Source organism: Podarcis liolepis (assembly GCF_965112155.1).
Source record: "Podarcis liolepis genome assembly, chromosome: 4".
Classification (NCBI taxonomy): Eukaryota; Metazoa; Chordata; class Lepidosauria; order Squamata; family Lacertidae; genus Podarcis; species Podarcis liolepis.
Genome location: NC_139558.1, coordinates 102,517,955 through 102,532,640, shown reverse-complemented (window position 1 = coordinate 102,532,640; position 14,686 = coordinate 102,517,955). Strand labels below are relative to the sequence as shown.

General features: G+C 45.8%; 1 protein-coding gene across 2 annotated transcripts in view; it reads left to right on the top strand.

The window, feature by feature from the left end:
* The window catches only part of LOC310705117 (uncharacterized protein), a 134,768-nt gene extending 120,354 nt beyond the window's left edge, over positions 1-14,414 (top strand). For both annotated transcript variants that reach the window (XM_083499565.1, XM_083499564.1), the window contains one exon: positions 11,341-14,414. In XM_083499565.1, coding sequence (XP_083355691.1) covers positions 11,341-13,259 — 1,919 coding nt within the window. In that variant the 3' untranslated portion in view covers positions 13,260-14,414. The remainder of the gene's footprint in view (positions 1-11,340) is intronic.
* The last annotated feature ends 272 nt before the right edge of the window (positions 14,415-14,686 follow it).

The following is a 14,686-nucleotide window of genomic DNA, read 5'->3' as shown; positions in this document are numbered from 1 at the left end:
GTAAATCACTTCCATCCTTTGTTCTCTTTTACTCTGACCGAGGAGGAGACGGCTGTGGAAGACAGCTCATGCTATGCGTGGTAAACGGGCCCCCAACCATTTGCCCCTCCCTCACCTGTCTTTGCTCTCCGGCCAGTCCAGGTTTCAGGAGCAGGGCGAGCAGACCCTTTACTTTTCCAGAATCAGGACAAAACAGAACTGGTAAGGCTGCCACCACTCCCTCATCCCAGGGTTACGTGAAGCCACAGCCCAAGGGAGACGGCTGTGCTCCTTTGTGACTGGTTAACCCCAAACTACAAGTTGCTTCCACAAGCTTGCAGGCAGAAATTCTTAGGAAGAGCGCAACCAAGAAGTTTAGGCGTTGGAATTAGCTATTCCCTCGGACAGGCACTTTTATATGCCTGTTGTCTTTGTCCATGGAGTTTTCTTGGCAGGGATACTGGAGTGGCTTGCCGGTTCCTGCTCCAGGTGGATCACGTTTGGTCAAAACTCTCCACTATGACTTGTCCATCTTGGGTGGCCCTGCACGGCATAGTTCATAGCTTCTCTGAGTTATTCAAGCCCCTCGCCACGGCAAGGCAGTCCCCCTTTCTTGTAAACTGGTTTAATTTTTATTAAGCGACGCGTACGGGTGTTCTTCGGTTATTGAGGGAATTCCCTCTCCCGGTTGCCTAGGTTACACGGCACAGCGTCGCTCGCTGTAGGCCCACGAGATTGCCCCACGTGTATGTTAGGGGGTTGATCAAGGCGGCCATTTAAAGTGTGGCAATTCCCCGCCTCAGGTTTGTCTTGCGCAGCGTTCTTGGGGCTTTGGGGCTAAATTCCCTCACGAAAAGCCGAACAGAGGAAAAAAGGGGCAGCGGCACGGTAGGGCTACCGCTGACCGATTCGAGCTGTTATATTAATTTTTCGCTTGCCGGGGTGGCACGACGCAGCGTCGCCATTCTGAGTAAACCACGTGGCTCCTCAGCGTCGCCATTGTAGGCAAACCACGTGGTTCCTCGGCTACGGGGATTATCGGCGCCATCTTAGGAGAGGCTAATAGACTCCACCCCTAGCTTATCGGCTTCAATTTCTCATTGCGCTTTAATTATAAGAACATAAGGACAAGGGCGGAGTTTCAGCATATGGCATTTGATTTAATTAGGTTCTGGCAAGCACAATTTTTTGGTTCAACTGCTGTCCCAGTGGGGGGGGGGTGCTTGCTTGCCACACGGCTGCTCAGGGGGGTTGTTATAAGGGCTCTTTCTCTGTGGAGTTACAAAAGTGCTAGGAATTTAGTCGTGATCAGGAGGGATTTAATTGATTTTTTGTTGCTGAGGGTTAGGTTTTTCTGCGGTCAATTCCTTACTTTAATTGGTTCTTATGCAAAGGGAGTTAATTTAAGGCTAAGGTTTCCTACAGTCAAGTTGTGAATTTAACTGGTGTGACCCAGAGTAAGTTAATTTAAATCAATTGAGTTAAAGTCCTAGGTGCCGTGAATTCCAATTTAGCACTTACGGTTGGCTTCTAGGGCTTTTTGCGCGCCAAAGTTTGGGCAGTTGGTATTGGACTTGCCTTCCTAAAATAATTGGTTAGCTGCGTGGTTAACTCCGAACTCAACTTCACGCTTCAAGCCAAAAGACAACCCTTCCCCGTCCCCGGGCAAAACCCCTGGCCTTTCATTGGTAGAACCGCCACCACACTGGTGGCGTTTACCTAATAATAATAATAATAATAAATTTCATGACAGGAATATCGAAATTAAAAGACACCTGCTCCTTGGGAGAAAGGCGATGGCAAACCTAGACAGCGTCTTAAAAAGCAGAGACATCACCTTGCCAACAAAGGTCCGTATAGTTAAAGCCATGGTTTTCCCAGTAGTGATGTATGGAAGTGAGAGCTGGACCATAAAGAAGGCTGATCGCCGAAGAATGGATGCTTTTGAATTATGGTGCTGGAGGAGACTCTTGAGAGTCCCATGGACTGCAAGAAGATCCAACCTCTCCATTCGGAAGGAAATCAGCCCTGAGTGCTCACTGGAAGGACAGATCCTGAAGCTGAGGCTCCAATACTTTGGCCACCTCATGAGAAGAGAAGACTCCCTGGAAAAGACCCTGATGTTGGGAAAGATGGAGGGCACAAGGAGAAGGGGACGACAGAGGACGAGATGGTGGGACAGTGTTCTCGAAGCTACCAGCATGAGTTTGACCAAACTGCGGGAGGCAGTGGAAGACAGGAGTGTCTGGTGTGCTCAGGTCCATGGGGTCACGAAGAGTCGGACACAACTAAACGACTAAACAACAACAACAACAACAACAACAACAACAACAACAACTAATAATAATAATAATAATAATAATAATAATAATAATAATAATTTATTTGTACCCTGCCCATCTGGCTGGGTTTCCCCAGCCACTCTAAGCGGCTTCCACAGCAACCAAAAATACACAAAAATGTCACACATTAAAAACTTCCCTTAACAGGGCTGCCTTAAGATGTCTTCTGAATGTCAGGTAGTTGTTTATCACTTTGACATCTGATGGGAGGGCGTTCCACAGGGCGGGGGCCACTACTGAGAAGGCCCTCTGCCTGGTTCCCTGTAACTTTGCTTCTCGCAATGAGGGAACCGCCTAAAACAGAATAAAAAGAAAAAAAGATGAATTATAATTATGCACCCTTTGGATCCCCAAACCCCACCCCGTCCCCTTTCCCGGTTTCAATCCCCAACAAATGTCCATCATTCTTAATCTACTATCAGCCTGGAGATCTCACGTCCGAGGCTCTCAATTCTCTCTCAGTTCCTCTCTGCCGGTTTTTTTTGATAGTTTTTAGTATTAAACACCAAATCTCGGAGACGCTCTGGCCCGATAGGAACAATGTTTCTTCCAACCAGACCTCCATACTTAAAAGTGGAGCCCAAATCTTGTTTCTTATTCCTTTCCAGTCCAAATGTCCCCAAAGCTCCAACTTTCGCCTTAATCATATTTGTAATCCTTAGGTCTTCAGATCTCCACATAAGGAGATCTCTCCATTCTTCAATCTCGGGCTCAGACCAGATTTTCATCATCAAATTCTTATTTGCCTTTGTAACCGTCATGTCAGGCCTCTGGCTCTCCTTTGTCGTCTGCAACATTACATCTGCTCCTTCCTTTTCCTCAGAAACAACATGTGTCTCTTTCTTCACACTCTCAAAATTCTCAAATTTCTCCTCTTGTCCAGCTGCATAGACTTCCTGAATCAAGTCCTTATCAAATTCAGTGAATTTGTTTACTGTTAAGTCCAGAGTTGCAACGTTGGTAGCCAAAACATCAATTTGGCCTTGTAACTTTCCCAAGAGAAAGAACACTCTGTCCAATTTAGCTTGTGTTTTCCCTCCTTCAGCCATTCTTGTAATGTCCCAAAACCCCCTCTAGAGGGATTTTGGTTACTTAGTATCCTTCCAGTTCAAATCCAAAAGTCAAGTTAGTTTGTATCAGTTTTTCCTTATTTTCAACAAAATATAGCCAAATTGTAGCGAATATAACCAGCAGAAACAGTATAAAACAAAGTTCTCTTTTCCCGTCTTGACAGCTAATTTGACAGCTGTCAAGCTCTTCAATATCTCTTCAGGCAGGCCCTCTCACGGATCACTCCCGGGTCCGGGGGGATGGCACTTCAGCTCCCAAAATTTGCTCTTATCCTCCAGTAAAATTACTTAAACTGCCAAATCGTGAAATTAATGCCTTTACCCAATAAAAAAGAGATAAAATCTTCTCGGCCTTAGTTAGCTGGTCCTTGCTTTAGATTATGTATAAGACGGGGAGACGGACTTCCTATTTACGCCTTCCCCGATCGTGCCTAATTCAAAAAAAAATTTCTTTACAAGTCCAATTTCCGTACTACTCACGGGTTGCAGCTTTAGAGTCCAATTGTTCATAGGAAGAAGTCAGCACTCTCTGACCATGGTATGCGGCTTCACTCTGCAGGAGAAGCAGTCGACTCTCAGCACCGCACCACTCACCCCGTCCCCCGTTCTGAAGCCTTTAAAAAGGCTCCTTCGTGGGTCGGGGGCGCAAATGGTGCCCGCCGAGTCACCAGGTTCACAGGCTTCACCGCCTGTGATTTTTAAGGGTCCCCGTGTCACCGCAGCGGCAAGACCCAACTCCTGCGGAGCCGATTCCCTCCGGAGCTCGGAGGGAATCCGCCATTAGCAGATCGCGCTAACCCAGAAGTCGAACACTTGGCGGGTACTGAAATGGTCATGCAGGCCAGATTCACGACCCTGGAGGGCTGGATTCGGCCCGCGGGACATTGTTTGAGGGCCCCTGGTCTACACTGACTGGCAGCAGCTCCCCAGAGTTTCAGGCAGGGATTTCATCCAGCCCTTGAAGATGTCAGGGGCTGACCCTGGGACATTCTGCATGCCAAGCAGATGCTCCAGGGCTCCCCATATTTCCCTAGTCTTTCAACGTTATGCTATTAGCAACCGTGGAGATTCCACCTCCCTCTTTCGAAAGGAGAACACTCACCTGATCAATAATAATAATAATAATAATTTATACCCCACCCATCTGGCTGGGTTCCCCAGCCACTCTGGGCGGCTTCCAACAAAATATTAAAATACAATAGTCCATCAAATATTAAAAGCTTCCCTAAACATAATAACAACAACCATCCATTTTCAGTCCATTGAATTAGCAATTGAGCATTTCTGGAAAGGGAAATGGCATACTTTTGTGGCGTGCATAAGTGTGCATAAGAAAGTATTACTCATTTATGATGAGAATAGGATTTATTTCTTTTGAACCTTGCATGGTTCCTCCTTGGCAGCCAGTGCAATGGTTTCAGCAGGGCTAGAACTCAGGACCCGCTGCCTTGAGGGACATCTAAGAGCAGTTGGGGTCCCCATATTTCACTCGTCTTTCAACGTTATGCTATTAGCAACCGTGGATATTCCACCTGCCTCTTTGAAAGGAGAAAACTCACCTGATCAATAGCAATTTGAATTAGCAATTAAGCATTTCTGGAAAGGGAAATGGCATAATTTTGTATATTAGTATGAAAAGCTTGCATAAGAAATTATTACTCATTTACTCATTTAATTTATTACTCATTATTATTCATTTTGGCAGAGGAAAAGTCTCCCTTGGGAGGTGGTGGACTCTCCTTCCTTGGAGGTTTCTAAGCAGAGATCGGATGGCCATCTGCCATGGATGCTTTAGCTGAGATTCCTGCATTACTGGGGGTTGTAATAATAATAATAATAATAATAATAATAATAATAATAATAATAATAATAAAAATAATAAAAATTATTATTTATTTATACCCTGCCCATCTGGCTGGGTTTCCCCAGCCACTCTGGGCGGCATCCAATAAAACACTAAAATACAATAACTTATTAAACAGGGCTGCCTGTTTAGGGAACTAGACCCGGCCCCTTCTTGCTTCGGGTTGGACTAGATGACCCTGGGATCCCCTCCTATCTCTCCACTCCTGAATTCTAGGAGGAGCTTCCTTGCCTCCTGCAAAGCCCTTTTCCCTGCAAGCTCTTCCTCTGGTTTCTGGCCAAGGGAGGGAGATGCTCAGAGTCCAGCCAAGAGCCTCACCCCCAAAAGGATATCTGGGCATGGGCGTAGCTGGGGGGGTAGATGCCCCCTAAATCCATAAAAAATAATAAGAATCTGAGAGAGGGCTGAGCAAGGGAGGACTCGGCTTTGCAAGGGTTAAGGAGAACTGAGCTGCCTTCCTAGAGAGGCCAGGAAGCAAGGGGGGCTGGTCCTCCAGAGCCAAGGCCCCTCCCTCCCCAGTCCTTTCCTGCTTTGGGGTCTCTCCTGCAAGGGCCGAATCGCAGCCCCCTCCTGGGATCTGGTGAGTCTCCTCTCTCTCCCCCCAGAGGGTGCAGTGGGGAGACGGTGGGGGTCCCAGGGCTGCAGCAGGGGAGGGGGCCTGGGGGGGCTGATCTGCTCATGTGGGGGGGACCCCAAGTCAGGGGGGAGAGGGTCCTGCCAGGGAGGGGCCAGGTCTGCCACGCTCTCCTTCCTGCAGATCAGAGGATCCCTGACTCCCACGAAATCTCCCTTCTTTAAACAAAGGAGTCCCTGGGACTTTAACTCTGTGTGACATCGCTCAGCCTCATTGCACAACCGAGGAAACATGTGCAAATGGTTTTCCAAAGCTGGACGAGGAGATGGACTAGTCCCCCCCCCCAAAAAAAAACAGCGGGGAGGAAGGAAGGAAAAGTAGGAAAGAGAGACCAGGAATAAAGAGAGGGATCCCAGGCCATAGTCTGGCTGCTGCATTGCAAACCAGTTTGTGTTAAGCTATCTAACAGAACAACAAAAAATCAAGGGAGATGTCTTTGGCCCCACCCACCTGGCCCTCAGGGGGTTGGCCAGATACATTCCTGGCCCTCAGAAGAGAGAAAAAGAGACCTCACCCCACAAATCTGTCTGGACAGCGGCAGATATTGCAGAAAAGGAGACAGAAGCAGGGAGTGGAGGTGGGGTGGGGGTGGGGAGCAACTCCCGAGGACCCCCAGCTCAGGACCCCTACTAGAGAAAAGCATCCATTTATCACAAGATAGAAATGACTCCCTTATCAGTCGGTTCAGACTTCATGCATTGATTGGAAGGCAGCAGAAACCAGGTTGATTAATCTGACAGAAATCCCTTCAGTTGCCTCCACATTCTGCATTGCTTGAAGGCTAGAGACTTATTTCTTCTCCTCTTCCTCCTCTTTCTTTTCAGAAAGATAGCTCATGGTCTGGGATCTGGTGCAGTCCAGCCCTGGTTTCCAGCAAGACTCATCCATGCTTGCTCAGGGAACCATTTCCCCCCTGTCCTACAAATTCTGTAACAGAACAATGTATTTGCTTTGTAGGATTTGCTAGAGCTTCTCATTTAGACGGGCAGAACTTGGCAGAAGACCAAAGGGTTCCTTCTGATCTCTCAGAGGCTTCCTGAGAGCACAGATGGATGAGCAAGACTCAGCTGGCCCTGGAACAGGAAGAGGCCATGCCAACCAAACTGGGAGCAGTGGGGGGTTCTGGGAAAACTCTGTGCAGAAGATCCTGGGTGAGGAGGACACCCTCCCCTCAGAGGTGCAGAGCCAGCAGTTGAGGCAGATCTGCTGCCAGGAGGCCAAAGGACCGCGAGAGGTTTGCAGCCGACTCTACCACCTTGACCATCAGTGGCTGAAGCCAGAAAGGCACACGAAAGCTGAGATGCTGGACCTGGTGATCTTGGAGCAGTTCCTGGCTGTCCTTCCCCTGGAGATGGAGAGCTGGGTGAGGGACTGCAGAGCGGAGACCAGTTCCCAGGCGGTGGCCCTGGCCGAAGGTTTCCTCCTGAGCCAGGCAGAGGAGAGGAAGCAGGTGAGAGAGACTTTCCTCTGGATACTCCCAAGGGGCTCCAAACAGTACAAAAAACATCCCATAATGGTCTGCTGATGGCCCATTCTTTTTCTGGGAAGGCATCCATGGAATGAGATCTCACACCCTTCAAGTCTTTGTCATTCTCTTTCTAGTATTTCTTCCCATTCTCTGTTTTGAATCCTTGTTTCTTTCTCAGGGAAAGGATCTCTTTGCAGAAATGGACCTGGATTCCTGTGAGGCAGAGAGGCCTCCGTTGGACACCAGAGAGAGGCCACTGGGTAAGAAGGAAGGTGGTTTTTCTCTGTCTGGTCTCATTCCGTTGGTTTTCCAACTCATCTGAGGGTTCTTTTCATCTTGTTTTGGGGAGACAGTTGGAAACAAGGGTCCAGAAGAGGGGAGATGTATTTCTGCACAAACAAACATATGAAATGGGCACAAACGTCCAAATACTCTCAGCAGGTAAAGCTCTCTCAAAGGCCCATCTGTAGTTAGAGATGCCCTGTTTCACCTGTGAAAGAACCAGGCACTCCTGGCGTCCTGCTTACCTTTTTTCTCTTGCAGGTGGCGGAAGGATGCCGGCAAGACCTCCTGATCCGCCTTTTAATGGGGGCAGAAGGGAAGCAGCGGCTCTGGAACCAGATCAGGTCAGGGGAAGCTGCCCTGTGGGGACAGAGGCCAAGGGATGGAGCAATATCATGGACTGGTTGGGCACAGAGGAATGGTGGGAGGAAGCAGCTGGGGAACCAGGAAGGGAAGATGGCTCAGAGCCGAAGGAGTGGAGGTGGAGGAAGGATGGGTGGTCAGAGGGAGAAGAGGGAGAAGCCTGGGAAGAGGAGGTGTCAGAAGCTTTAGGGGTTACAGGGCTTAGTGAGCTGGGAGACTCTGTGGCAGAATGCAGTGCAGAATCAGAGACAGAAGAGGAAGGAGGTGAGTGGGAGAGGAAGGTCGAAAGGCTGAGGTGAGTCAGGAGAAAGAGGAGCCACTGGTTGCTCCCTCTCCTTTTGCCAGAAGCCACCCTCCCTGCTTGTCTCTCAGAGCCAGGAGACCCCCTGCATTGCAGGAATCTCTGCTAGATCATCCAAGACAGATGGCCATTCAGAATAGGCTTATTTTATTTCTAGATTGATCACTGAATACTAAAATTGTTTTCTAAGCAGTGGAGAAATGAGAACAGAAGGCGGCCTGGATTCGCCTAACCCATCGGCTGCAAAATGGGCCCTGCCTCCCATTCCTCCCCCTCCCCATTCCTCCATGAATCCCTTGAATTTGGCTCTAGGGCATTGGGAGGGAACTCCCCAGAAGAGCTCAGGAGGAGAGGAGAACGTGGATCCTTCTATTGGGGAAACTGGAATGCTTGCCTAGGCAGAATGACTTGAAAAACACAAGGTGGAGTACAACTTATTTGCACAAAAACGAATACCCATAATTTAAACTTAGAATAAAATAAGCATCCATAAATAAAATGTGCAGCAAAGCAATCCTATTGAAACAACACCGCAATTTAGAGGAAGGAAACAACAGCATTGTGGAGTAGATCATATTTCTGCTGTCTCAGAGGACATTTCCCTTTTCCTTTTAGGGTCCAGTGTGCTTTGAAGATGTCGCTGTTTGTTTCACGGACGAGGAGTGGGCGTTGCTGGATCCTGACAAAAGAGCTCTGCATAAGGACGTCATGGAGGAGAATCGTGGGATCGTGGCCTCTCTTGGTAAGGCTCCCTGTGGGATCGTCATATCTGCCTGGAAATTCAAAAAATACGTCTATGGACCAACCTCATATATTTTCGCAGAGCTCAACAGAGCCCCCTATGACACCTGGGAACCTAACATCCCCACAATAAAGAGTAACTTACAGTTTTTTCTTTGAACAATCTTCCTCAAATTATTCCTTTTCCTACCACGATTGGGCTGGTCTCAACTGCCCAGGCTATCTTAAATGTCAGCTTCAGAATTGTTAGAAAGATAAGTAGCTTCAGGTTTTCTGTTTTTGTTTTTGCTCCTGTCAGTCTTGGGTTGACCAAAGAGACGACTGACATTGGAGATGGAGGGGATGCCATGACTGGGCCAAACAAAATTCATCCCAGAGAAGAGATAGGCTTATTGAATTTCAGGTAGAAGTAGCAGTGGTGGTGATGAGGATGATGATGATACAGTGGTACCTCGGTTTACAAACTTAATCTTTTCCGGAACAGGACTGTTCTTAAATCAAGGTACCACTGTAGTAATAATAATAATTTTTGTTTATACCCTGCCCATCTGGCTGGGTTGCCCCAGCCACTCTGGGCGGCTTCCAACACGCATATAAGAATGAAACATAAACAATAATAATCTGATTCCATAAAAAAAAAATTAACTTTAAAATGAACTCCTAGTGGCCGAAATTGTGGAAACCTTTTGTGAAAAGTGTATTTCTGAGGTTTGATGGCTCATAACACCACTTTTGTGTGGAGTAATACCATAAAATTATATAGCAACGGAAAGATAATGAAGGATGTAATGCAATGAATTTTATGAAGGAGTATTTATTAGAACAGCAGTCATAAAGTGAAAACGTGAAACCTTTGGTAACCATTGGTAACCTTTAGCTTTAATTACGGCCTTACAACGCCTTCCCATGAAGTGAACCAAGTTTTTAGTTCTGCAGCTGTAATAATGTGAAACCAAGACTGAATTATTGCCTCTGTTAATTGGGCTTTATTGCTGGGTTGCTTCTGAATAACAAATTTCTTTAGTCGGCTCCAAAGATTTCTGATTGGGTTAAAGTGTGGGCTATTCCCAGGCCATTCCAGCAGTGAAATATCATTATCTTGAAAGCACCTTTTGCACACAGCAGCAACACGACATAGAGCTGAATCCTGTTGAAAATATATAAATGCTTCGGTATCTGGGAAAATATCACCTGCGGAACACTTCAGTTTGGGCTCACATATTTCGTTTATGCATTTTTCCGCATTTATATTCCCATTAATGACGCAAATTCTGCCCACACTTTTTGCTGCCATACAACCCCAGATTATCACACTGTCTGGGTGTTTCACGGTCAGTGTAATGCAAGTAGGATGTAAATCTCCTCTGATTCTTCTCCAATTAAAGAAACTTGCGTATTTCGTACCATCACTACCATGTAAGGTAGCGTCCCATTGTTCCACTGTCCAGTTAACATAGGCTTAATCTTTTCAACATATGCTTGAGAGATAACAATGGCTTTTTCCTTAGAATTCTAACATTTAGACCAGTCCTTGCACTCAACTTCCCATTACATTGCGCCATGTCATCTTGTATACACCCAGATTATTTTCTTCTGTCTTGTAGGCAAAGTCTCTCCACTCGTCCATCGTCACTTGCCTTTGTACACCTTTCCCTGCCTTAACAAGTCTGATTTTGTAGTGACTAAGTCTCCTTATACCTCTTCAAAAATATAGAAAGGCCAACTTTGGTTAAGTTTTCCCCAATCTCTCTTCTACTAATTTCTTCATAACTGTAGCCTTGTTCACTTAATAGTACAATCTTACATCACTTTCTGGGGACCATTCAACTCTTTGTGCCATTTCTATAATTTTATTATGTTTTACACCCTCACTAAATGAAAGAACACAAAAAACCAACCTACTTGATAGCAATCACATAACACACTGACAAAAGTCAACTTAAGCAAGTTGTGCTTCCTTTTTCTGGTTATTTGGCTATAACATTTGATTAAATACAGGTAATTGAACAACCTTGTTGGATTGCATTCTTGATCAAATTATCTTTCCATTGATATATAATTTTATGACATTACTCCAAAGGAAGTGGTGTTACAAGCCATCAAACCTCTGAAATACACATTTTTCCAAAAATCGTCCACAATTTTCACCCCTACTTTATATAAACAAAGCAACATTCAACAGCTCATCCGAATCTCATATTAAACAAACAACACAGGTAATGAACACACATGCAACTCCCTTCAGTTCTTCTCCATTTGTTCCTGAGGCTCTAATCCCTTTTTGTCTCCGATGCAGATTGTGATGAATTGGAAATTGTGGACAAAGGTGACCACGAAAAAATCCCCAGAGAGGAGAAACCACAAAAAAAATTGGAGCATGGAGAAAGCTGCAGTCAGAGCTCCAATTCCACTTCCCATCAGCAAAATCTCATTGGAAAGATACTCTATCAGTGCATGGAATGTGGAAAGAGCTTCAGGAATAGCTCCAATCTCAGTTCCCATCAAAGAATTCATACAAGGGAGAAACCCTATCAGTGTGTGGAATGTGGAAAGAGCTTCACAGATAGCTCCTCTCTCACTTCCCATCAGATAATTCATACAGGGGAGAAACCCTCTCAGTGCGTGGAATGTGGAAAGAGCTTCAGGAAGAGCTCCAATCTCACTTCCCATCAAAGAATCCATACAAGGGAGAAACGCTATCAGTGTGTGGAACGTGGAAAGAGCTTCACTGATAGCTCCTCTCTCACTTCCCATCACAGAATTCATACAGGGGAGAAACCCTATCAGTGTGTGGAATGTGGAAAGAGCTTCACTGTTAGCTCCTCTCTCACTTCCCATTACAGAATTCATACAGGGGAGAAACTCTATCAGTGCATGGAATGTGGAAAGAGCTTCAGTCAGAGCTCCCATCTCACTTCCCATCACAGAATTCATACAGGGGAGAAACCCTACCAGTGTGTGGAATGTGGAAAGAGCTTCAGTCAGAGCTCCCATCTCACTTCCCATCAAAGAATACATACAGGGGAGAAACCCTATCAGTGCGTGGAATGTGGAAAGAGCTTCATTAAAAACTCTGATCTCACTTCCCATCAAAGAATTCATACAGGGGAGAAACCCTATCAGTGCGTGGAATGTGGAAAGAGCTTCACTGATAGCTCCAGTTTCACTAGGCATCAGAGACTTCACACATGGGAGAAACCCTATCAGTGCTTGGAATGTGGAAAGAGCTTCAGGAATAGCTCCAATCTCACTTCCCATCACAGAATTCATACAGGGGAGAAACCCTATCAGTGTGTGGAATGTGGAAAGAGCTTCACTGTTAGCTCCTCTCTCACTTCCCATCACAGAATTCATACAGGGGAGAAACTCTATCAGTGCATGGAATGTGGAAAGAGCTTCAGGAATAGCTCCAATCTCACTTCCCATCACAGAATTCATACAGGGGAGAAACCCTATCAGTGTGTGGAATGTGGAAAGAGCTTCAGTCAGAGCTCCCATCTCACTTCCCATCAAAGAATGCATACAGGGGAGAAACCCTATCAGTGCGTGGAATGTGGAAAGAGCTTCATTAAAAACTCCGATCTCACTTCCCATCAAAGAATTCATACAGGGGAGAAACGCTATCAGTGTGTGGAATGTGGAAAGAGCTTCACTGATAGCTCCTCTCTCACTTCCCATCACAGAATTCATACAGGGGAGAAACCCTATCAGTGTGTGGAATGTGGAAAGAGCTTCACTGTTAGCTCCTCTCTCACTTCCTATCACAGAATTCATACAGGGGAGAAACTCTATCAGTGCATGGAATGTGGAAAGAGCTTCAGGAATAGCTCCAATCTCACTTCCCATCACAGAATTCATACAGGGGAGAAACCCTATCAGTGTGTGGAATGTGGAAAGAGCTTCAGTCAGAGCTCCCATCTCACTTCCCATCAAAGAATACATACAGGGGAGAAACCCTATCAGTGCGTGGAATGTGGAAAGAGCTTCATTAAAAACTCCAATCTCACTTCCCATCAAAGAATTCATACAGGGGAGAAACCCTACCAGTGCGTGGAATGTGGAAAGAGCTTCACTGATAGCTCCAGTTTTACTAGGCATCAGAGACTTCACACAGGGGAGAAACCCTATCAGTGCTTGGAATGTGGAAAGAGCTTCAGTCAGAGCTCCAATCTCACTTCCCATCACAGAATTCATACAGGGGAGAAACCCTATTAGTGTGTGGAATGTGGGAAGAGCTTCACTGTTAACTCTAAACTCACTTCCCATCAAAGAATCCGTACAAAGGTCGGCAAAACCATTATACAGCTTTAGGAGCCAGGCAAATCCACACCTTTTTAACCAGGCCTTTTTCTTATTGACATCTAATGCTATTTTAACATGTGATGTTTTGTGTTTTTATGTTCTAAGCATCCCGAGACGTGTGGGTGTAGGGAATACAGCCACTCTTAAATTCCTAGGGGTCTTTGCCCCCCCATATAATATTTGAGGAGGCCATGCCCTAGGTTTTCTTTGTGTTTTTTTCAAATGCAACCTTTTATTCTTCCACTACTTGCCATACAATTTCGCTTTCAATTTGCCCTTTTAAGACATTTTAAAAACTGCACAAAGGTCATGAGAAAAACAAAATACAAGAAAATACAAATGTGGACAGGTCCCAACGCAAAAGTTGCTTTAAAGGAGGCTTTCCCAAACTTGGGTCCTCTGCAGCTCCTGGGACTTCAGTTTCCATCATCCCTCCCCATTGGTCCGGCTAGCTAGGGATGATGGGAGGTGTAGTCCAAAACCAGCTTTCTGCACCACCTAGAGTACCCACAGAATTTTGGCTTCTATTGGCAACACACATAGGAGAACAAATGAAAGACAAACTTGGAAAGGGCCATACCAAATGGACATCTGGTGTGAAGAGGTCACTATCCCCACTGCTGAACAATGCCACAGGTAGAGGAGATGGAGTGCTAGAAGTGTTCTCTGGGGCAAGGGGAGCTGCTGGGAAATTGAGCTACGGGCTCAAAATACTACTTTTTTAAAAAGTCGCTGCCATTATAGACCTTGCCATTCAAATGGTGTGCATGCATCATGTGATTGATAGTGCAAGGTGGCCCTTACCTGGCCCCACACCAATATTTTATTTAAGTTGGCACCACTGGGTCGGGCGGTTTACAAATTAAATAAATACATAAATCGCCTCCCTTTGCACATGTTCCAGCTTGTCTATATCCTCATTTATCCTTTTTAAAATTTATCTGAAGATTTTACAATATAAACATACAGGATGAAAGCATGGCTTTCTCAAAAACAAGCCAAGCCAGAGAAATCTCTCCCTTTCTTTTCTTTTTTTGGATGGAGTTATAAACTTTGTTGATCAGTGGACTGCTGTGGAAATTGTGTATTTTGATTTCAGTAAGGCTTTTGACAAAGTCCTCTGTGATATTTATGTGAGGATGCTGGTAAAATGAGACTGAATGAGGTAACTGTTAGGTGGATTTGACGGACCAAACCCAAAGAGGACTCCTTCATGGATCCTCCTCATCCTGGGGAAAAGTGACCAGAGGGGTGCTGCAGGGTTCTGTCCTGGGCCCGCTGTTGTTCAACGTCTTGATAAGTGACTTGGATGAAGGAAATGAGGGGATGATCATCACATT